The sequence below is a fragment of the Lupinus angustifolius genome, chromosome LG19 (assembly GCF_001865875.1).
Source record: "Lupinus angustifolius cultivar Tanjil chromosome LG19, LupAngTanjil_v1.0, whole genome shotgun sequence".
NCBI lineage: Eukaryota > Viridiplantae > Streptophyta > Magnoliopsida > Fabales > Fabaceae > Lupinus > Lupinus angustifolius.
In genome coordinates this window covers 3,492,142-3,516,742 of record NC_032027.1, presented here as the reverse complement: position 1 = coordinate 3,516,742, position 24,601 = coordinate 3,492,142, and the positions used below count along the sequence as shown (strand labels likewise).

At 35.7% G+C, this 24,601-nt stretch overlaps 1 protein-coding gene and 1 pseudogene across 2 annotated transcripts; one reads left to right on the top strand and one right to left on the bottom strand.

Moving 5' to 3' along the window:
* On the top strand, nt 719–10,925 carry LOC109334376 (WEB family protein At5g55860-like). Of its 2 annotated transcripts, XM_019570119.1 has the most exons (5): nt 719–860; nt 1,083–1,163; nt 1,975–2,190; nt 3,899–4,203; nt 9,257–10,925. In XM_019570119.1, the coding sequence occupies exons 3-5, from the start codon at nt 2,014–2,016 to the stop codon at nt 10,725–10,727; spliced, it is 1,953 nt and encodes a 650-aa protein (XP_019425664.1). In that variant the 5' UTR covers nt 719–860; nt 1,083–1,163; nt 1,975–2,013; the 3' UTR covers nt 10,728–10,925. The 2 variants fall into 2 exon arrangements, with proteins under 2 accessions (XP_019425664.1, XP_019425666.1); XM_019570121.1 differs by lacking the exons at nt 719–860; nt 1,083–1,163; nt 1,975–2,190; nt 3,899–4,203 and adding exons at nt 5,771–5,913; nt 6,136–6,216; nt 7,028–7,243 and having other exon boundaries at nt 8,952–10,925.
* LOC109333913 lies at nt 12,236–15,063 on the bottom strand (annotated as a pseudogene).

The following is a 24,601-nucleotide window of genomic DNA, read 5'->3' as shown; positions in this document are numbered from 1 at the left end:
ATTAGTGAGTTGATCTAAATAATTAAATATTCATAAAATTGATGGCTAGGATGAAGAATAAGTTTAAAAAACTTACTATTAGAGTAATTAGATCCCCACTCTTATAAAATAATTTGACACAATAATAATTAGTTGTTTTTACGATGAGTTAACTCAAAATTCAACAAATTAAAATATTTTGACATATAATCACATTCGGGAATAACAAAATGTGATACATGTCAATCTTTAATTTCTTCTTCATTAGTCTTAAATATTTTATGTCTATTTTTCCAAAAATAATAATCTTACAATTCCATACATTTATTATGAATCTTGTATATTTATTGCATCTATTAATATATTAGATTAAGGTGAAAAACTGGCATTGGCAATGGTGATACTTAAGGTTATTATTGTTTAAATTAAGGTAAATTAAGAAGAAAAAAGGGGAATTGATTAAATAAGGGAAAATGAAAGCACTTGCCATTTTGCTGTCTAGCAACTCTCTCTCCATCTCTATCATCAACAGTGCCACTTATGACGTGGCAAAAATATAATCTCCAACTTCTTCTCTCACACTCTTACGGTGCACCACTCAATCATAGAGCTCAGACCTATTACCCTCAAGGGCAAAATAGTCACTTCCTCAAAATACAATGCATCAGAAAACAAATTTTAAATAGTAACGGCCGCACGGGATTTTCACTATCTCTATGATTGCTCATATAAAATTTGTCTTTGAACGGAATTCTGATTTTCAAACACATCACTTTCTCTCTCTCTCCAAAGCTATGAGATTCAATTTCAATACCAGAGATTGATTTTCTTAATACCTTGATATTCTCAAAGAATCTTCTTCATAGAAAGGCCTTTACAAGGTGGTGTTTTTAATTTTTTTTAACTTTTTTGATCAATTTTCACGCGGATTCAGTGAAAGCTGGAAACTTTATTGCGTTTGGGATTTTGGGTTTGGATTATTTTTTTATTTTTGTTGAATTGTATAAACAAGCTAGTTTCAGCTTTGTTTTTTTTTTGTTATCCGTCCTTCTGTTTTCGTTTTGTTGAGTTTGATGATGTTTTTGACTTTCTGTCGTTTTCAGGTGATTTTGATCAACTTCTTTTGTGCGCAGAGGGACTTCAAATTCGCCGTGTTCTTTACTCTGCCGTGTGGATTGTGATTTGTGAGTATCAAAATAATTATATTCAATTTTTATTATAAATATAAAATAATTATTTTTTATTTCTTTTTTGGTGTTATTTTTTGTTGTTGTGGAGATGTAATTTGAAGTGAATAACCTTTGGAATCAAAATAAATTAACTATTTTTACATGTCAAATTTGAAGTACCTTCGATTTTTGCATTGTGTTAGAGAAGTATTTACCCAGCAGGAAGCTCCTGATTGTCTTAAATCATTTCAAATTGTTGGAATTTGGAAAGTATCTTATTGATATTATTGTATAGTTTTTTTCTCTTCATATTTGTGTTGTCTTTATTTCAAATATCGCTCGTCTTATGTAAAACAACACATTGGATTACATCAATCTCACTGAATCTTTCAATAATGTTATTGATTTAGATTCACTTCTCTCTAAGGAAAGGAAAAAATAATTTTTCCTGTAATGTTCTATACGCATTTTGAAGCTGCAGCATAGTTTATTCTTTCACTTTGGTTGGTTTATTATGCATTGATGATGTTAGTATGTGGAACTGTGCTTAGTAGTTGCTTGTTTTGCAATGGAAATGTTGTATTTAACTACATTAGCATCAGCTTTATGCTCTCGGCTGTGGTAGAATGATCTCGTTGTCTGCACAAGCAATGTAAAAGGGTATTTGGTATCTGGAGTTTTGTTTCATTTACTTACTTGGTTGTGAGTTTGTGATCTTCCTAAAGCATTGAATATTTAGAAATATGGGATTTTTTGCATAAAAACTAGTTTATGATGATAATACTTGTATTTTAATTTCCTTGTTGTGACACATTGTTTTTGACAGGTTGGCTCCAAAATCTTTAACATTGAAACATAAAACACAATGGTCGCAAAAATCCGGCAAAATGCTACTGACTCTCCTAATCCAAAACCAGAGGTTGGAGAGATTGACACCAGTCCACCTTTTCAGTCTGTTAAAGATGCTGTCTCTCTATTTGGTGAAGGTGCTTTCTCTGGTGAAAAACCTGCCTATAAGAAGTCAAAACCTTATTCTGCGGAGGTAATTATCATTGTTGTGTTTGTTTTATGTTTAAAACTACAAATCCCTTGCGGAATTGCAAAATCGTATCCGAAAATTGTATTTTGTGAAAGTGTATCCTGTAAATTTAATGGAGTAATTGTAGCATAAATCTAGTGTGATTTTCATGATAAGCTAACTTTACCTAACGTTCTTTAAAATTTATGAAGTATCAATAGTATACTTTCGATAACATAGTTACTCGGTTTACTAAATAAGGTTTTACATTATTATATTATCTTGAGTTTCTTCACAATTTTTTCAATGAGTGATCCTGACTCTTCTAACAATGTCATACTTGTTAAATCATGAATCATCAATATAATAAATCATAAGAAGTGTTTCTACTTTTTTCTCATTGCTTTAGGTCTGCTTTATGTGCAGATGTCCCTCTGCTTATTTTTACAAATTTGATCCATATTTCTATTTTAGAATACACATGATTTTTGTCTCTGTTGTCAATAGCACACTTACTAGGCACGACTGCAACACACAACGCATCACAGAGCGTTTTTCAGTTGTTGCCAATCACGGCCGTTATGAGGTCATCCAGTTGCTTCCTTCATGTGGCTGCTAGAATTAGGGTTTTTTCAATATTTCTGATACCCTCACTTTTTCCTTACAAACTTTTCCGCACTTTAACTCACCAAAGTTCTAGTTTGCCTTCTTTAACCCTGCAAATCTCTATTTTTTTCCCGTTCTTTATCTTGTTAAATGTCTTGTTTACCCTCTTTTAAACCCAGTAGATCTCAGTATTACCCTTCTCAGGTCGGCTCCTTCACCCACTGAAGACCCACCTTCTTCCTCGCATAAACTCGTAGGTTAGTGACCCACCTTCTTCCTTTGATTTTATTCCAGCAGCGCCCACCCCATATCAACAAGTTCCTAGCAGGCTAAACCTATATCTCACTCTCTGCACTGTTTTGGAAAGTTGACAGCATCCTACCCTTGTTTCCTATTCTCTGTACTGTTTTGTTATTATGGTTATTAGTTATGCTTCACAATAATGGTAATGGTATCTGTAAATTGTAGATTTTTAGTATTAATGATTAGTATATGTGTGAATAATTAAGTTTAGTATAGTGGCCACCCCACTATCCGCTATACTACTATAGTTTTTTTGAGGTTGGCCTCTCCACATGGTTATCTGCGATTGATTACTTTGCTTTGTGTTATACATCTTCTGATTATTACGAGTCTTCCTATATAAATCTCTTAGTTTCTATTTAAACAGCAATGATTGAATTTAACTGTCTAGAGGGTGTAAATGGTATAGATGATAAATCTGCTTCCTTAAATGGTGTGTACCCTGACCAAAATCCCTTTGCAGATTTATAGTCATCAAATTAGAAAAAAGTTATGAAGTGTATCAACAATGTTCTTGGTTCAAAATGATATTAAAACTACATTGAAAATGATATTAGTGTCTTTTGGCACTGTTAATTGTATTGCCATCTTACTATAATTTTAAACTCATTAATTTTTCAGTATGTTACTCTATAAATTGTACACTATGGTAATAAAGTGAGGGTTGTTTAGTTTTATAAAGAATTGAGTAAAAAGTTACTGTAGCTTCCATCATTTAAAAAGGAATATCTAATGTACCGTTTAACTAGGCTATCTGGTTTTAGCCGACCCTTTATTTCTTTGTTCTTATTTTGCAATTTACAAATCTTTGCTCTTTCACTAGAGAGTTTTGGCCAAGGAGACACAACTTCATGTAGCTGTGAAGGAGCTGAACAAGTTAAAGGAACAAGTAAGGAATGCTGACATTACTAAGGCTCAAGCCCTTGTGGAGGTTGAAAGGGCTAGAAGGACAGTTGAGGATCTGACACAAAAGCTAAAACTTATCAGTGAATCCAGGGAGATAGCGATCAAGGCCACAGAAGTTGCAAAGAGTCGGGCAAGCCAGCTTAAAGAAGAAAAGTATGGGAATCCCGATGAAGCACTTGGTGCTTCAAAAGAAGAGTTAGAAACTGCAGTTCAAAGATATACATCTGTCATTACAGAACTTGATCAATGAGTATTCTCATAAAGAAGTCATTTGGGTGTAGGTAAATGGAGTATATCTACTCTTCTAAAAAGTATGTCACTCTATGTGTCACTTTTTATAATATAAAAGTTTAATGATTAAGTACTCAACCACATCAAGTGACATATAAAGTGACATACGTTGTGGAATAACAAATGTATTCATGTAGGTAAAAAGGTAAAAAAAAGTTTAATAAAAAATCAAGGGAGTTGCCCCCACATGCCCCTTAATTGTTTTGCCCTTGCCTTCATCCATGTATCTCTCTTTCCACTATGCAACCCATTTTTCACAATTTTCATAGTTATATTGCTAACTTCAAAAACACATAAATTAACGGGCAAACAATGTGTCTTTCACTTTCAACCAACTTATATGAAAAATTATTGATTTCTTTCAAAGAAATAAATTATTATCAAATATCATCATATCATGTGCATAAAACTATGCAAATTCAATCAGTTTGGTCATAGTGGTGTAAGACCCACTAAATCCCCATAAAGACAAAAAGGTCAAAGATTTAGTGACACTTGTTGGTGATAGCTACCCACCACTAGAGAGATCAGTTCTTTACTCAAAAGGTAAGGAAATATCTTTGGTAATATAAAAAAGTATAAAAAATATATACGAAATCAGATAGACTCAAACAAGACATACGAAGAAGGAGTTGAGTATTTATCTTGAAGAAAAGATCATGCCTTAAATTATATATCCACAATATTATAAAATGAGGGTGAATCCACTTACTCAAAGAATATATTTTTTAAACTTACTCCTCATTGTAGCCATCAATTCTAGAGAAATCTAATGGTTTGAATTAGTGAGTTGATCTAAATAATTAAATATTCATAAAATTGATGGCTAGGATGAAGAATAAGTTTAAAAAACTTACTATTAGAGTAATTAGATCCCCACTCTTATAAAATAATTTGACACAATAATAATTAGTTGTTTTTACGATGAGTTAACTCAAAATTCAACAAATTAAAATATTTTGACATATAATCACATTCGGGAATAACAAAATGTGATACATGTCAATCTTTAATTTCTTCTTCATTAGTCTTAAATATTTTATGTCTATTTTTCCAAAAATAATAATCTTACAATTCCATACATTTATTATGAATCTTGTATATTTATTGCATCTATTAATATATTAGATTAAGGTGAAAAACTGGCATTGGCAATGGTGATACTTAAGGTTATTATTGTTTAAATTAAGGTAAATTAAGAAGAAAAAAGGGGAATTGATTAAATAAGGGAAAATGAAAGCACTTGCCATTTTGCTGTCTAGCAACTCTCTCTCCATCTCTATCATCAACAGTGCCACTTATGACGTGGCAAAAATATAATCTCCAACTTCTTCTCTCACACTCTTACGGTGCACCACTCAATCATAGAGCTCAGACCTATTACCCTCAAGGGCAAAATAGTCACTTCCTCAAAATACAATGCATCAGAAAACAAATTTTAAATAGTAACGGCCGCACGGGATTTTCACTATCTCTATGATTGCTCATATAAAATTTGTCTTTGAACGGAATTCTGATTTTCAAACACATCACTTTCTCTCTCTCTCCAAAGCTATGAGATTCAATTTCAATACCAGAGATTGATTTTCTTAATACCTTGATATTCTCAAAGAATCTTCTTCATAGAAAGGCCTTTACAAGGTGGTGTTTTTAATTTTTTTTAACTTTTTTGATCAATTTTCACGCGGATTCAGTGAAAGCTGGAAACTTTATTGCGTTTGGGATTTTGGGTTTGGATTATTTTTTTATTTTTGTTGAATTGTATAAACAAGCTAGTTTCAGCTTTGTTTTTTTTTTGTTATCCGTCCTTCTGTTTTCGTTTTGTTGAGTTTGATGATGTTTTTGACTTTCTGTCGTTTTCAGGTGATTTTGATCAACTTCTTTTGTGCGCAGAGGGACTTCAAATTCGCCGTGTTCTTTACTCTGCCGTGTGGATTGTGATTTGTGAGTATCAAAATAATTATATTCAATTTTTATTATAAATATAAAATAATTATTTTTTATTTCTTTTTTGGTGTTATTTTTTGTTGTTGTGGAGATGTAATTTGAAGTGAATAACCTTTGGAATCAAAATAAATTAACTATTTTTACATGTCAAATTTGAAGTACCTTCGATTTTTGCATTGTGTTAGAGAAGTATTTACCCAGCAGGAAGCTCCTGATTGTCTTAAATCATTTCAAATTGTTGGAATTTGGAAAGTATCTTATTGATATTATTGTATAGTTTTTTTCTCTTCATATTTGTGTTGTCTTTATTTCAAATATCGCTCGTCTTATGTAAAACAACACATTGGATTACATCAATCTCACTGAATCTTTCAATAATGTTATTGATTTAGATTCACTTCTCTCTAAGGAAAGGAAAAAATAATTTTTCCTGTAATGTTCTATACGCATTTTGAAGCTGCAGCATAGTTTATTCTTTCACTTTGGTTGGTTTATTATGCATTGATGATGTTAGTATGTGGAACTGTGCTTAGTAGTTGCTTGTTTTGCAATGGAAATGTTGTATTTAACTACATTAGCATCAGCTTTATGCTCTCGGCTGTGGTAGAATGATCTCGTTGTCTGCACAAGCAATGTAAAAGGGTATTTGGTATCTGGAGTTTTGTTTCATTTACTTACTTGGTTGTGAGTTTGTGATCTTCCTAAAGCATTGAATATTTAGAAATATGGGATTTTTTGCATAAAAACTAGTTTATGATGATAATACTTGTATTTTAATTTCCTTGTTGTGACACATTGTTTTTGACAGGTTGGCTCCAAAATCTTTAACATTGAAACATAAAACACAATGGTCGCAAAAATCCGGCAAAATGCTACTGACTCTCCTAATCCAAAACCAGAGGTTGGAGAGATTGACACCAGTCCACCTTTTCAGTCTGTTAAAGATGCTGTCTCTCTATTTGGTGAAGGTGCTTTCTCTGGTGAAAAACCTGCCTATAAGAAGTCAAAACCTTATTCTGCGGAGGTAATTATCATTGTTGTGTTTGTTTTATGTTTAAAACTACAAATCCCTTGCGGAATTGCAAAATCGTATCCGAAAATTGTATTTTGTGAAAGTGTATCCTGTAAATTTAATGGAGTAATTGTAGCATAAATCTAGTGTGATTTTCATGATAAGCTAACTTTACCTAACGTTCTTTAAAATTTATGAAGTATCAATAGTATACTTTCGATAACATAGTTACTCGGTTTACTAAATAAGGTTTTACATTATTATATTATCTTGAGTTTCTTCACAATTTTTTCAATGAGTGATCCTGACTCTTCTAACAATGTCATACTTGTTAAATCATGAATCATCAATATAATAAATCATAAGAAGTGTTTCTACTTTTTTCTCATTGCTTTAGGTCTGCTTTATGTGCAGATGTCCCTCTGCTTATTTTTACAAATTTGATCCATATTTCTATTTTAGAATACACATGATTTTTGTCTCTGTTGTCAATAGCACACTTACTAGGCACGACTGCAACACACAACGCATCACAGAGCGTTTTTCAGTTGTTGCCAATCACGGCCGTTATGAGGTCATCCAGTTGCTTCCTTCATGTGGCTGCTAGAATTAGGGTTTTTTCAATATTTCTGATACCCTCACTTTTTCCTTACAAACTTTTCCGCACTTTAACTCACCAAAGTTCTAGTTTGCCTTCTTTAACCCTGCAAATCTCTATTTTTTTCCCGTTCTTTATCTTGTTAAATGTCTTGTTTACCCTCTTTTAAACCCAGTAGATCTCAGTATTACCCTTCTCAGGTCGGCTCCTTCACCCACTGAAGACCCACCTTCTTCCTCGCATAAACTCGTAGGTTAGTGACCCACCTTCTTCCTTTGATTTTATTCCAGCAGCGCCCACCCCATATCAACAAGTTCCTAGCAGGCTAAACCTATATCTCACTCTCTGCACTGTTTTGGAAAGTTGACAGCATCCTACCCTTGTTTCCTATTCTCTGTACTGTTTTGTTATTATGGTTATTAGTTATGCTTCACAATAATGGTAATGGTATCTGTAAATTGTAGATTTTTAGTATTAATGATTAGTATATGTGTGAATAATTAAGTTTAGTATAGTGGCCACCCCACTATCCGCTATACTACTATAGTTTTTTTGAGGTTGGCCTCTCCACATGGTTATCTGCGATTGATTACTTTGCTTTGTGTTATACATCTTCTGATTATTACGAGTCTTCCTATATAAATCTCTTAGTTTCTATTTAAACAGCAATGATTGAATTTAACTGTCTAGAGGGTGTAAATGGTATAGATGATAAATCTGCTTCCTTAAATGGTGTGTACCCTGACCAAAATCCCTTTGCAGATTTATAGTCATCAAATTAGAAAAAAGTTATGAAGTGTATCAACAATGTTCTTGGTTCAAAATGATATTAAAACTACATTGAAAATGATATTAGTGTCTTTTGGCACTGTTAATTGTATTGCCATCTTACTATAATTTTAAACTCATTAATTTTTCAGTATGTTACTCTATAAATTGTACACTATGGTAATAAAGTGAGGGTTGTTTAGTTTTATAAAGAATTGAGTAAAAAGTTACTGTAGCTTCCATCATTTAAAAAGGAATATCTAATGTACCGTTTAACTAGGCTATCTGGTTTTAGCCGACCCTTTATTTCTTTGTTCTTATTTTGCAATTTACAAATCTTTGCTCTTTCACTAGAGAGTTTTGGCCAAGGAGACACAACTTCATGTAGCTGTGAAGGAGCTGAACAAGTTAAAGGAACAAGTAAGGAATGCTGACATTACTAAGGCTCAAGCCCTTGTGGAGGTTGAAAGGGCTAGAAGGACAGTTGAGGATCTGACACAAAAGCTAAAACTTATCAGTGAATCCAGGGAGATAGCGATCAAGGCCACAGAAGTTGCAAAGAGTCGGGCAAGCCAGCTTAAAGAAGAAAAGTATGGGAATCCCGATGAAGCACTTGGTGCTTCAAAAGAAGAGTTAGAAACTGCAGTTCAAAGATATACATCTGTCATTACAGAACTTGATGCTGCAAAGCAAGAGCTGAGGAACATTCGTCAAGAGTCTGCTTCATCCTTGGAGGCAAGAGCGTCTGCTTTGAAGCGAACAGCAGAAGCTGAAGTTGCATTGAAGGAAAATTCAGAAAGAGCGTCTGAGCTGTCTAATGAAATTTCAGCTGTGCGGGATTCAGTTGAGCAAACCAAGCTTGCAGCTATTGAAGCGCACCAACAGAAATTAATTATATTAGCTGAGAAAGATGTTATAAGGCAGTCATATAAAGCTACCCTCGAGCAATCTGAAAAGAAATTGTTTGATTTAAAGAAGGAATTCAATCCTGAGCTAACAAAAAATCTTGAAATGCAGCTGGCTGAGACATTGAGTGCAAATAGGGCTCTGCAAAAGGAAATGGAATATAAAAGGTCAATGGACTTGCATTCTGTGAAAATGGTCACTTTGGAGCTCGATGGTGCTAAGGAGTCACTGCAGAAAGTAGCAGATGAGGAAAGCTCTCTTAGAAGCTTGGTGGAAACTCTTAAGATAGAACTAGAGAATGTAAAGAGAGAACATTCTGAATTGAAGGAGAAAGAATCTGAAACTGAGTCCCTTGTTGGGAACCTGCATGTCAAGCTCCGAAAAAGTAAGTCTGAGCTTGAAGCCATTTTGGCTGAAGAATCTAAAGTCAGTAGCGTAGCTGAAGAAATGATCTTAACGCTGAACCAGATATCATCTGAAGCTGAAAATGCACGGTGGGAAGCAGAAGAGATGAGTGACAAGGTAACAGAGTTGAAGAGGGAATTTGAAATTACCAAGCTTGCATTACAAGATGCGGAGACAAGGCTCAGCGCATCATTGGAAGAAGCAGAAGCAGCGAAAGCCGCAGAGGAAAGTGCTGTTAACCAAATTACGGAGTTAACTAATAGGACAAGTGCTGCCCGTGTGTCAACATCTGAAACTGGCGCTGAAATTACAATCTCAAAGGAGGAGTTTGAGTCACTGAGTCGGAAAGTTGAGGAGTCCAATAAACTAGCGGACATGAGAGTAGCTGCGGCCAAGGCACAGGTTGAGGCTGTGAAGGCCAGTGAAAATGAGGCTCTAAAAAGGTTAGAGATGACTCAGAAGGAGATCGAGGATTTGAAGACTGCAACACGAGAAGCGTTGAAAGAGGCTGAGATGGCTGAAGCGGCAAAGAGGGCAGTCGAAGGTGAGCTTCGAAAGTGGCGTGAAAGGGAGCAGAAGAAGGCAGCAGAAACTGCAGCACGAATATTGGCTGAAACACAGGTGTCAACTGAATCATCTCCTCAGCATTACAGCATTCAAAATCAGAATCCTCCTCAAACCGCAGCGAAGGTGAAGTTACAAAAAGACAAGGTTTCAGTTTCAAAGAAAGTTTTCATGCCTAGTATCAGTGGAATCTTCCACAGGAAAAAGAACCAAGTCGAGGGTGGCTCTTATCTGCCTGGTGAGAAGCCTCTTTGAAATTTGTAGTACTTTTGTGCAGTTCTTGAATGATTTTGTGTGTAGTTGAGACATGAGGTATTTGATCAGATTTTATCTTTGTACTCTATTTTATGGAAAGGATTGTGAAGTGTTAATATTTTGAGGACAAATTTAGCTATGCATGATGTAAATTTAACTAAGTAGTAGATTATAATCATTGGTATTTTGCTCCTCATACTGAGCTTTCATGTCTGGTGGTTTGATCCAATGCTGTCAAAATCAGTTTGATATCTATCTGATTTTGGTTAATTCATTCTCCAAAATGGTTTGCATAGTGTTTTGCCTAGTAGATTATACTTATGTTTTGCATAGTTAGAATGGTTTTGGACCTAAATATAATTTTTGTTTCTAAAATGGGTTTTAACTAAATATATTGCTTATTTTGTAATTCTAGTTTTCCAAAAAAAATTTAATTCATTCACTCTTGTTTCTTTTCCTAGAACCAAGATTTTGTTGTCGTTATAGCTCATTCAATAAAAAATGAGGATTAAATTTAGTGGTGAACAGTGTAAGCAGTATTTTTTGAAATGTATTTATTCAAATGATGATTTATGATTTGAGATATCATCTTTCTATATCAGATTAAGAAATTTATTTATACTTCATAGTTGGTTTTTGGGTATTAGATTTTGCACGAGTAGTTAAAATTGGAAGAAAAAAATTGTTTTTTTCCCTAGTGGTTCTTTTTTTTCTTCTTCATGATTTCCATTGCACACGATATAGCGTTTTTTTTCTTGTCTTCTGCTAAAAAATCGCTATCTAAAATATAATTAGGGATGACAATTTAGGGGAGGGATTGAATTAGTGAGTAAATCTAAATCATTAGATGTCTCTAGAATTGATGGTTTGGATGGGAAGTCAGTTTAAAAAACTTAGTCTTCTCGATAATTTATATGGGAATCCTCTAAAGGGGCAAATTATATCTATACATTGTTAGTGTAAAGATTTATACACAGTCACCAGATCATCTATTATTCATTTAGATTACTTTTTTTTTAAATAATCAAAGATGATTAAACATGAATGGTAGACGATGCAATAACAATATATAAAACTCATTCTTGTCTGTCAATACATCTTTTTCTCTTGAATAAATACTTCCTAATCAATTATTCTGTACATTATTTGTGCTTCATTGCTTCAATTGCTTGAGGCACTTAGAGATAGTGATAGTTTATGTAGGTGGAATTGATTTGTACATAAAATGTTAACCTCAATATTCAAATCAAATACACAGTTTATTTTGGAGGAATTGATTTGTAACACATTACTTGAAAGGACTTATCATTTTTTTCTCAATCAGCTTTAAAGGCTATGGTACTTTTTTTATTTCTGGTTTTGTCTATATAGAAGAACTATACATTGTATGTGGCATATGTACCAAGAATTAAAACTGCTTTGTAGAGACTCAATAAAATCATTAATATTAGTATTCTATATATGACTGAAATTCTTCAAAAAGGTATAGATTGGTCTTCTTTAGGTGCTAAAACCACCAAGGTTTCTGATATTATTTCATCAAAATAACCATGTTCAAAAGCATCACCAACAAACATCAATAGTAATACTATGCTCAACATCCTAAGGTGGTTACAAAAATTAGATTAAAATTTCTATGTCAAGAAATTTGCATCTAGTTGATGCAAACATTTCATATCTAGTAATTGAGTACAGTAACCATTAGAAGGGTGGATTCTCAAATTTGGTATAGATTAAGTTTTTAGTTTCCGTTTATAAGTTCTAAGATTATAATATGTTAAGATTATAATTTATTTATGTTTGGGTACCTTAGCTGAAAACTAAATATAAACTAATCTATTTTGTTTGGGTAAAGGTAAAAAAAATTGTTTTTTTACATAATAAATTACAGAAAAGGGTATGAAGTTATTTGTTTATATTATGATTATTTTGGTTTTTGTTTTTTACACTATTTTTTAAATATACAATTTTTAATATTTACCATCATATATATTTTTATTATAAATTTTTTAATTTTTAATATTGCATAACAAACACTAAAAAAATATATATTAAAATAAAATAAAATATAAAAATCAATATCAATATTAAAAACAAAATAACACACAAATAAATAGAAGTTACTAAATTTGATTTACACAATTCATAAAATAAATAGTACACAAATGTCAAGTTTTATACAAATTTAATAATCTCATCCCTAATTGAAAAGTTATAGAGTTTAGTGATGATAGGGAGAGTTATGAAATTTGATGGAAGAGTAAAAAGAAAGAAAAAAATAAAGTTATGATGGGGCAAAATGAGAAGTGGAAAATTTGGAAAAAAAATAAACTAACCCAAAATAAATCAACCAATAATTTTAGAACTTCTATTTTTGGCTTATTTTAAATAAAAAAAACTGAGTTTATAATCTGATTTATTTCCCAAACACATATAATTTACCTTTTAAGCTTATTTTTCAATTATAATTCTTACCAAACATGCACATTGTAATAAAATAAAAGTGGTTCAGAACAAAAGTCTGAAGGAGGCCAAAAACAGTGTAATTAGCTTTCAATGGCCATTAATTGCAACACCATTTACTTTGTTTGAGAAGCTGTTCTGATTTTCCAATTTGTGGAACTCAGTTTCTATAGCCTTGACAATTTTGGCATCATCTGGATCAGGCTCTGGTAATTCTACATAGAAGGACCCTTGTCTGATTGGTTATCTTGTATCCATAAAGACATGATCAAAGGAGAAAATGTTTGATCAAATTTGATCAAATTTTACTTCACATTTGTCTAACAAGTTCTAAACAAAATTCACAAAATTGTGTCTATTACGATTTAAAATGACAGGTTGTTAAAATTCAACATTAGTATCTTCGTTAGACTAGTAATTTAGCAGCACTAAACCACAAGAAACAGAACAAAATCCATAAAAGCATGATGCTGCTGTTATCAGTACCAGTGTAACTACAATAAAATGATGTGCAATGGATTGACTCTGTAACTCAAGCATAATACAAATGCTGCTTATTTTCATTAATATTTAATTTTACTTTAATTTAGTCGAGACTCGAGAGAACCGAGAGGAAAAATCATACATAGGGCATATATGATACAGTGAGAGCTTAAGTAGATACTTGAAGATAATATTTATGTTTACCTTCAGTAATTCCTCCTTCCCACAACCATGCAGCACCTGAACTTTCTTCCTTGTTCTTTCTTGCAAAAGAGGTTTTACAACCTGAAATTTAGTAACAATATTTCAGCTGTTGGTTTTTGGATTTTTAATGATGCTTATGAAAATTAAGGACAAGAAGTGGAGCATTCCACTCTTCAATCACTAAGGCATGCACAAACCTTCCAACATGCTGAGAATACATATGGCGCATTAACGATATAGTATGTATCTGTCATTTACGGGTAGTTCAAATCAACTATTGTAGATATAGAAGTCAAGCTGCAGAAGGTGGTAAAATGGAAGGAATAAGAACTGGGAAACATCAATTGCAACAACACAACATAGATGACAATAAAGTAGAGGATGAACACATAAGTATACCCGCTTTGAGTAACCAGACATTCCTATGAGTTGAGAATCTCGCACAGCTCTGTACAAATCTGCTGAGATTGGCTTCTGTTATAGAAAAAAGATAAATTAACAACGTAGTGCAATGTTGGCCATGATGATCAATAAATATAATAGATGTCTAGTTAATGCAGTATGATGCATAGATTCGAAGAAGATTGTGATGTTTGGGGTTACACTTACACACAAAATAGAAATGTCTCAGAATTACTAGATATCTTCATCCATTTATCTTTATGAATATAAATATTTTCAAAATGAGTACTTCATCTATATTGATCATCTACATATTGTAACCTTCCATTGTTTATCTTAGGGCCAAACCCAACATACATTTAAAATGAGGTGTTTGCTAGACATTTTAAGTTCAATAAATCTTTGATGCAAGACTCTTAAGAAACATTAGAATGCGGAATGACAGAAATCGGCAAAGTGGAAGGAATAATATATAACCAGAAAAACAGTAGGAAGGAACTCACTACTAAAACATTGTCAAACTCATTTTCCACTCTTCATTGTAAACAATCGAGTAACTGTAACAGTTTAAATCGTCAGAAAAACATATGCATTCAAAGATCAAGACTCTAGTAATTCAAAGCACAATCAACTTGAGAAAAGTTCCAATTAAATGCTTTTACTAAACACAACATATCTAACTAACCATTTTATGGGCTTTGCCAACATTCCACTCCCTTGCTTTAAGAAACCTTAACAAGGTTTCAGTTGGATAGTCCTGGTGCATATTCTGAAATACAATGAGAAAGTTTTAAGAAAAAAAGAAAATACTCATGATTGCAGATAATAAGACAGACAAAATTTACTCTTACTGGTTAACACAAAACCAGATAATCATGATAAATAAATAAAAATGTAGATTTACAAAATAAAAAGAGGAAAAAACACTAAAAGACCTTTATATTAGTGCATAATCACTAATTTTAGTATGATTATGTTGGACACTCAGCCAAATATATAAGGACCAATTGCACTCCAAAGAGTACTTAACTTTAATGCTTTAGAGTTTAGACATCTTTTACTATACAGAAAAATTCTTAGCAAGTACAATGTATTAGTAATCCAGATCAATCTAACAACAAATGATATGAATAATTGCATTAATAAATGAATGATGGGTTAGGTAGTTGGTGGGAAAGTTAGTTGTAAAGTCGGTTTTGGTTAAATACTAGAATTGGCAGTTGTAAGAGAACTTTTGATGAATAATAGAATTTCATTCTTTCCGAATTCTCTCTCTCTTTCATTCTCTTTGTTTTCCATCCTCCTTTCTCTGCTTCTTCCTTCTATCTCTTTTCTTCATAACATTGGTATCAGAGCTTGCGATTCATGGTAACCTATGGCGGAGTCAACTCGTTTACAAACTGTGATTTTGTGAAGCGAAAGAAAGAATCATGGCATCGATTGAACCATGCAATGTGAGACACCTGCAAGAACTGGAAGATCGATTTGATTTCCAATTCAATGTTTTTGAAGAAGCAATGCAGGGAATTGGTTTGCAGGTTAAAGAATTATCAACGGCGCGTTGAAATAGAGGTGGACAGGATGGTAAAAATTGCATTTCTACACAACTAACACGTTTGGATTTTCCAAAATTCACTTGTGAAGATGTGGATTCTTGATTGCCAAGTGTGAGTGATTCTTCGCATTAGATGTTACACTCGAAGGAGACAAGGTATTTGTTACAAGCATTGCACTCGATGATAACTCTTTCTGTTGGTTCAAGAGCTGGGAACACAGTATCATGGGAAGGCTTTCTTGGACAAAATTTGCAGAAGCCTTAAGGATGCAGTTTGGAATTGAGTTTGATTTTGCTATGGAACAACTGAAGAGGCTTACTCAAATGGGAAGTTTCAATGATTACTAGGAAGTTTTTGACAATTTGGTGGGAATGACCGAATTGAATGAGGCACCAAAGCTGCAATGTTATTTGGGAGGCCTCAATTCAGATCTGAGGAATGGCGTGAAGATGTTTGCACCACGTATAGTGTTAGAGGCTAAGCGCATTGCAAATTTGCAAGAGCATATGATAGGGTGCGGGGAGACCACCCATCACAAGCGTGTACCAGAGGCGGCCACGTGGCAGCCACTAGTCCACGTGGCAGTATGAGAATAAACCCCTAGATCAGTTTTAGTAACTGTCGTGGGTAGGGGGAACTGAAGGCTATAAATAGGAGCTAGGGGAGTTATTGTAGTTAGTTTTGAAGTATTGTATAGAAAGAGGAATTGATTCAGGGAATCAATCTTGTAACGTGGAATTGATTCATGGAATCAATTAGGGTTCATATTGTATTCTTCTCTAATTCTTGCATTCAATAAAAGAGGTATTAGTATTCGGAATTGAATTGATTCCAAATTGATTTTTTACGGTTCTTTCTCATTCTTTGTGCATCATTTTACTGGTGTTATCACTAGTATCAAAGCACCGATTCTGGTGCCCTGAAAAACCGTTGTGAATTCGCGAAGCATGTCACGATCCGGAGAAGAGTGGGAACAAGAACGCGAAGAGATGCGAATGAGGTTGGAATTTGAAAAAGTCGTGGTCAACAAACACGAAGAACAAATGGCTGAGATGATGGCGAAGCTGGAACGCTGTCGTTTCATCGACGACGTCGGTAGTGCGGCTCACGGCGGTAGAACAAACAGCGGAGGAGAGGAATTCCGTGGCGATTAATTCCGACGTGGAGGAGGTGTTCACGGTGGAGATGAGTACCAAGGAGATGATAACCAATTTCGGCAGGAAAAGTGGAGAAAATTGGAAATTATGATATTCTCCGGCGACGATGCGTTTGGTTGGACTCATCGATTGGAAAGATATTTCCAATTGAATGAGCTTTCGAAAGGGGAGAAAATGCAAGCCACAGTTATGGCACTTGAAGGGAAGGCTTTGACTTGGTACTATTGGTGGGAAAAGTGTAACCCTAGGCCGAATTGGGAAGGTTTCAAAATCGCAGTGGTCCGAAGATTCCAGCCATCTATGATTCAAAATCTGTTTGAGCAGTTACTCGCACTCAAGCAAACCAGTTCCGTGGAAGAGTTTATAGAGGAGTTTGAGAAGTATGTTGGAGCTTTGAGAACCATTGATCAAGAGTTTGCAAGAGGCATTTTCTAAACGGATTGAAAGAGGAGCTTTGGGCCGAGGTAAAATTGTATGAATTACATTCCTTGTCAGAAATTATACAAAACGTGTTATTGATTGGGCAAAAGAATGTGATATTGAGTAAGAAGGGCTCGTATGGTTATGCAAGCCGAAGTGGAGGTAGTCAGAGAAGCAATCCTTACTCTAGAACTGTAACCGTGGAATCAAAACAGTCGGGAAGGGAAAACATGACAATTTTGGGGGAAGTAACATGGTTGGAAATTCCAAACCGAAATCAGTTAGTGAAGGTGTTCGGCCAAGAGGAGGAGAATTCAAACATTTAACTAGTGCTGAGGTTAGAGACCGGCGTGACAAAGGACTAAGTTTTAGATGTGATGAGCCTTACACTAGAGACCACCGATGCAAAAATAGGCTATTCTGAATGCTTATTATGGAGGAAGAGGAAGAAGGTGTATGGGGAGAAACCGTGGAATTGGTCTAAGATTTGCGATTATCCTTGTGTTCCATGTCCGGCTTCACTACTACACGGTCCTGGAAGGTAGAAGGGGTATTGAGGGGAAGAGCTATTGTCGTGCTCATTGATTGTGGGGCTTCTCATAACTTCATAGCCAATGAGGTGGTGAGATAGTTGAATCTGGTAGTCCAGGATACTCCTTCTAACATGGTGGAGGTACGAGAAGGCCATAAGGTGAAATGTAGAGGGAAATGTGTCCAATTGTCCTTCCAGATACAGAATTTGGAGGTGGTCCAGGATTTTTACCTCTTCACTCTCAAGGGAATCGATCTGGTGTTGGGTTTAGATTGGTTATCTGGATTGGGTGAGGTTCAAGCTGATTTTGGCAAGTTGGAACTCACGGTCAAGCAAGGGCAGAAATTGATCTGTATCATTCGTAACCATGCGTTGGCTAAAACTGAATTTTCATATGGTGCATTATTGCAGGTACTCCAAGCTGAGGGTGAAGGGTTAATCATGCAGCGTGAATCATCGAGTCAAGAAGGAGAGGTGATTGACAGCAATTCGGTCTGAATGTTGCAATTGCTCGAAGACTTTGATGAGTTATTCACGGATCCTAAGGGCCCTCCACCCGTCCGAAGGCATGATCACGCCATACATATGATAGAGGGGGCAGCCATTCCCAAAATTAGACCCTACAAGTATCCACACTATCAGAAAACGGAGATAGAAGGCTTGGTCAGGGAGATGTTGGAGTCGGGGGCTATCCTATATAGCATCAGTCCTTACTCTAGTCCTGTCATTTTAGTGAAGAAAAATGATGGTGGATGGAGGTTTTGTATGGATTATAGAGCCTTAAACAAGGTGATTATACCCAACAAATTCCCTATTCCTATTATTGAGGAATTGTTGAATGAGATTGGAGGGGCCACCATCTTCACCAAATTGAACTTAAAGTCGGGATATCATCAGATTCGGATGCGGGGCGCAGATATTGAGAAGACTGCTTTCCAAACCCATGAAGGTCATTATGAGTTTGTTGTGATGCCTTTTGGCCTCACTAATGCACCTTCGACTTTCCAGGCCCTCATGAATGAGGTATTACGGTCCTATTTGCGGTGGTTTGCGGTGGTCTTCTTTGATGATATGCTGGTTTACAGTCAGGATGAGGAATCTCATCAGAAGAAGTTAAGGGAGGTTTTGACCGCCTTACACGCAAATTCGTTGAAGGTTAACAAGAAGAAATGCAGTTTTGCTAAGATGTGTTTAGAATATTTGGGCCACATTATCTCTCACTCAGGAGTGGCGGGCGATGAATCTAAAGTGGCTACTATGAATTATTGGCCTATGCCCCACGATTTAAAGAGTTTAAGGGGATTTCTGGGTCTTACAGGTTACTACCGTAGGTTTGTGCAAGGGTATGGAAGAATTGCCAAGCCTCTCACGTATATATTGAAAAACAATAACTTTGTGTGGACCGAAGACGCTACTATTTCTTTTCAGACTCTAAAGACAACTATGGTCAGTTTACCAATATTGGCCATACCTGACTTTTTGAAGACATTTGTTGTAGAAACCGATGCTTCTAGTAAGGGGATTGGGGCGGTTTTGATGCATGAGGGTCGCCCTTTAACTTTTTGGAGTAAAGGGTTATCAGCTAGATCCCAGTTGAAGTCGGTATATGAACGAGAATTTATGGCGTTGGTTCAAGCCGTGCAAAAGTGGACGCACTATGTGATGGGCCACCACTTTGTCATTAAAACGGACCAAAGGAGTCTGAAATTCCTTACAGATCAGAGGCTTTTCAGTGAGGAATAGTTTAAATGGGCACTAAAGCTCATTGTTTTGGATTTTGAGATTCAGTTCAAACTAGGGAAGGAAAATTATGTGGTCGATGCGTTATCGAGGAAGGCCTATTATTCGGCACTCTCGGTGATTAATGTAGGAGATGTCGAGGGTTGGTTCCAAGAGGTTCAGCAGAAACCTAAGTGGAGGAGGGTGATCCAGGATTTGGCCGAAAATCCAGACTCTCATCCGGGTTTCCAATTTCAGGTGGGTCGTTTGCTGTAAAATGGGAGATTGGTGTTGCCCAAGACGTTTGATAAGTTGCCTCTGATTTTAGTGGAGTGCCATGATAGTGTAGCTTGGGGGCACTCGGGGTTCTTCCGCACATACAAGTGGGTTTCTAGTTTCTTTTATTGGGACAACATACGTGGTTATGTGAAGCAGTATGTCGAGGCGTGTGATGTTTGTCAACGGCAAAAGTATTCCACATTGGCACCTGGATGAGTTTTGCAGCCGCTACCTATTCCTACTCAGGTATGGCAACACATTTATATGGATTTCATATATGGATTGTCATGGTCTAGTGGCAAGGATACCATTTTTGTGGTGGTTGACCGGCTCACAAAATATGCCTACTTTTATCCCCTTGGACATCCTTATTCTACTAAGGATGTAGCTTTTGTGTTTGTGAAAGAGGTAGTAAGGCTGCATGGATTTCCGTCATGGATAGTTTCTGATCGAGATCAGGTCTTTTTGAGCCATTTATGGCAAGAGCTATTTTGATTGGCAGGTACTCGTTTGAAGTACAATACAACTTACCATCCTTAGACTCATGGGAAAACCAAGGTGGTTAATCACAGTTTGGAAACGTATCTCCGATACCTTGTGGGACCCAAGTCGAAGAGATGGGTAGAATGGCTTTCGTGGGATGAGTTTTGGTTTAACACTAAGGGGTGTATGTTTACGTCGAAGGCAGAGGAAGTAAATCAGCTCTTGGTTGCCCGAGATGAGGTTATTCAAGAATTGAGGCAGAATCTGTTACGTACCCAAGATTTGATGAAGGCTCAGACAGATAAACATAGACGTGAGGTTGAGTTTGAGGTGAGAGATTGAGTGTTCTTGAAACTTCAACTGTATAGGTTAAAAACTCTAGCTTCAAGACCTTCGGCCAAGTTGTCGGCTAAGTTCTATGGGCCATATCGGATTTTGGAGCGCATTGGGCCGATAGCTTATCGGTTGGCATTGCCTGATCATACACGAGTTCATCCCATGTTCCTTTGTTAAAAAAGGCTTTGAAACCGGCTCAACAATCTCAACCCCTTCCGATGATGTTGTCCGAGGAGTTAGAGTTGAAGGTACAACCGACAGAAATCTTACAACACCATGTTAATCATAGTGGAAATGTTGAGGTGTTGGTGTAGTGGGAGGGTTTGTCGGTGTTATAATTTGATGATGAGAAGAAGAAACAGTGTCGGTGAAGGAGAAGTATAAGAGAACCGTAAGTGAGAGAGAGAGACGAAGGAAGAAAGAGAAGAAAAGAGAGGGAGAAATAAGAGAGTTAATATGTTTGTATATATTATAAATACAGACATGACTTCTTTTTAAGTCGTCTTAACGATAACTCTCATATATACGAGAGCCTAATGGCATATTTGCCATCAAGAAGTTATAAAAGTAAATAACTGTATGAAATTCTTGAAAGTAATAAAAGTAAGGAATTGCTTTGTTAAAGGCAATAACCCTAGCTTGGGTGTGAAGTATATTTACCCTTGGGAAAGACCGTGACTCAGATGATTGAACCCGGTTCCCGAAATCGACAAACTTATACAAGTATCTTTGTTCTTGTGCCTATTTAGGGTAAGGTTTCTGATTGTGATGTCGTGATTAGGGCGATGCCCAAAAAAGGATTACATGATACCATGCAGCGAGGTCGTCTGACCGTAAGAGGCTTGGCCATGTGGCCATCCAGGGTGATTCAGCGATGGTTCGTAGTGGCAGGGATGTTATTCCTCTATTTACGTGTTGACGTAAGATCGGGTCCCACAAGAAGCAATCCTCTGGGAGATGTCTTAAGTTGGGCCGATCATATAAAATAATGATTACAAGATTTAATCGGCTAACCTCGGTTAGTGTGCATACTCATTATGGATATTGAAGTAGTGGAGAGGAAATTTACGGAAGACGTACGAGCCCCGAGATGTTGAGAGGGACGATGATGGCGGTGGTTCGTCAACAAAGTCTTGAGGGTGAGTCTAGGTGAGACGAGTCCCTTGTATTCCTGGATGAGGTATTCTATTGGATCGCACAGTTCTCACAGCGCAAACTAGACGATCTCTGACAACCCCTCTTTGCAATTAGGATCAATGAGAGGGATGCCGAAAAAGTGTTTGATACGACACCATTCTGAAATGGACAGTTCTTCAGAACATAACGATCATATATCCTTGCGAGTAATAATTTTGGTGCGTTCAAATCGGCTTGTTATGGGACCTGTACTATTGGTTATTTCCGAATAGTATATTGGGAGGATATTGGTGAAAGGATGAAGGAAACAAGCATAACATTCATACATTGAGATTATGGACTTTGATCCTCATAATCTTAGATTATAACATCATTCATCATTGTGCATTTTTATATGTGATGTATATATTGTGTTTATTATGCGTGTCTGTCTGGATGTGATATTCCGTGTAATTCCACGCCGTCCATGAGTAATATTCATTAGATGTCTTACTCCCTCTTCTTTCTATTTGTCTTCTATTCGCGTTTTGTTCAGATTGATCATTCTGCCAGGATTCCAAGTTACCATTTTTCGATGTTCCAGGAGGAGGCATGGAGGATTGAGGGAAACCGTTATACCTACACAAGCCCTTGTGCTTTTTGATTAGTGTACCTGTGTAGGGTATTTATTTTGGAGTAGTTTTATTTGGGCGACGAATAGGTTTCGCCTTGTACTATGTACCAACATTTCATGATATTCTAATGAAGTATGATTCAAAGTTATATTGGGTTATATTTTTATTACCTTTAGGTAATGGTGTTTTTTGCTTTTCCGCATTGTATGTTACTTAAAGTGATGTTCCGAAAATGAAACGAATATAAGGAAATAAATTTTATATCGCATCATTATAAAAAATAAAAAAAATACTCATTTTTGAGCAAGAGTTTTTGGAGTAATTTTCGGGGCGTTACAGCCTGTGTTATAATTTGATGATGAGAAGAAGAAGAGAGCCGTAAGTGAGAGAGAGATAGAGAGAGAGACGAAGGAAGAAAGAGAAGAAAAGATAGGGAGAAATAAGAGAGTTAATATGTTTGTATATATTGTAAAATTGTTATTTGGGAAAGAATATAAGCTCTATATTTACAAGAGCAGAGAAAACTAATAGTAACGTATCCGGACAGGAATAGGGGCCAGATACATTAAGAGAAAAATATTACAAAAACAGTTACATAAAGTAGTTACACTAAAACTGAACTACTCTAATATTTCCCCCTAAATTTGGAGCCACCATGATCATATTGAGCAGTACATAGATCGGTCACATGATGTTTATCTCGTAGAAGAAGGAATCTGGAGGTAGATAGAGGTTTAGTGAGAATATATGTAACTTGATGCTCAGAGGAAACATGTTCAACAAGCAATTGCTTGCTAATAACCCTTTATCTGACCCCCAAAAAGGTCAAGCTCAATATGTTTGGTTCTGGAGTGAAGAATAGGATTTCTGGAAAGTAAGACGGTGCTCATATTATCACAATAAGCAACTGGAACAGAGGCCTTGAATTGCAATTCTTGAAGAAGACTTTGGATCCAGATCATCTCACTAGCAGCAAAGGTCAAACTACGATATTCTGCTTTATTGTGGACTGAGTAACCCATTCTTGTTTCTTTGACCATCAGGAAACCAAATTAGGGTTGAGATAAACACATGCCCCGGAAATAGATTTGCGGTCATCAGGATCAGATGCTCAATCTGCATCACAGTAAGTATTGAGAGAAAGGGGATGATGAGGAGATGTCGGTCTTAATAATAGAATCCTTTTTAAAGCCTTACAGTGTTCCTCTTGAGGTTGTGAAAGAAACTGACACACCTTACTGATACTGTAGGAGATTTCTGGTCTAGTAATAGTGATGTATTGTAAGGCCCCAGCAAGGGACCGGTACAATTTACCATCCTCCAAGAAATTGCTCCCATGCCTACTAAGCTTGCACCCTCCAACCATAGGAGTAGATAGACTCTTCATATTATCCATATGAAATTTTTGTAACAAGTCTTTAATGTATTTGGACTGAGTAAGAAAAAGAGACCTATTCGGAAGTTTTTGAATTTCAATACCCAAAAAATAATCCAAAGCACCAAGATCTTTAAGAGCAAAAGCAAGATTCATCTTTTCAATGAGTTACTTAATCAAAGCGGAAGAATTTCCCATGATTATGATGTCATCAACATAGCACAAGACAAACAATTTGTGTGTATAAGTAGTCAAGAGAAATAGAGAGTGATCACATCTGCACTTTCGAAAACCAAAGGATAAGATAGTTTCTACCAGTTTATCAAACCAGGCCCTGGGAGCTTGTTTGAGACCATAGATAGCCTTGTTCAACTTGCAGACTAAAGTGTTGTTTGAGGACTTGAACCCCTCTGGTTGTTACATGTAAACTACCTCCTCAAGAACTCCATTAAGGAAAGCATTATTGACATCAATTTGTTGAACATCTCATCCATAGGTAAGAGCTACGGTTAACACAACCCTCATAGAGACAGGTCTTACAACGGGAGAGAATGTCTCATTGTAGTCAAACCCAGGTTTTTGATGAAACCCCTTAGCAACCAACCGTGCTTTGTATTTATTAATGGTACCATGTGGATTTTCTTTTACCTTAAACACTCATTTTCATCCAATAGCTTCTCTATCCTCAGGTAAAGGAACCAAACTCTAAGTGTC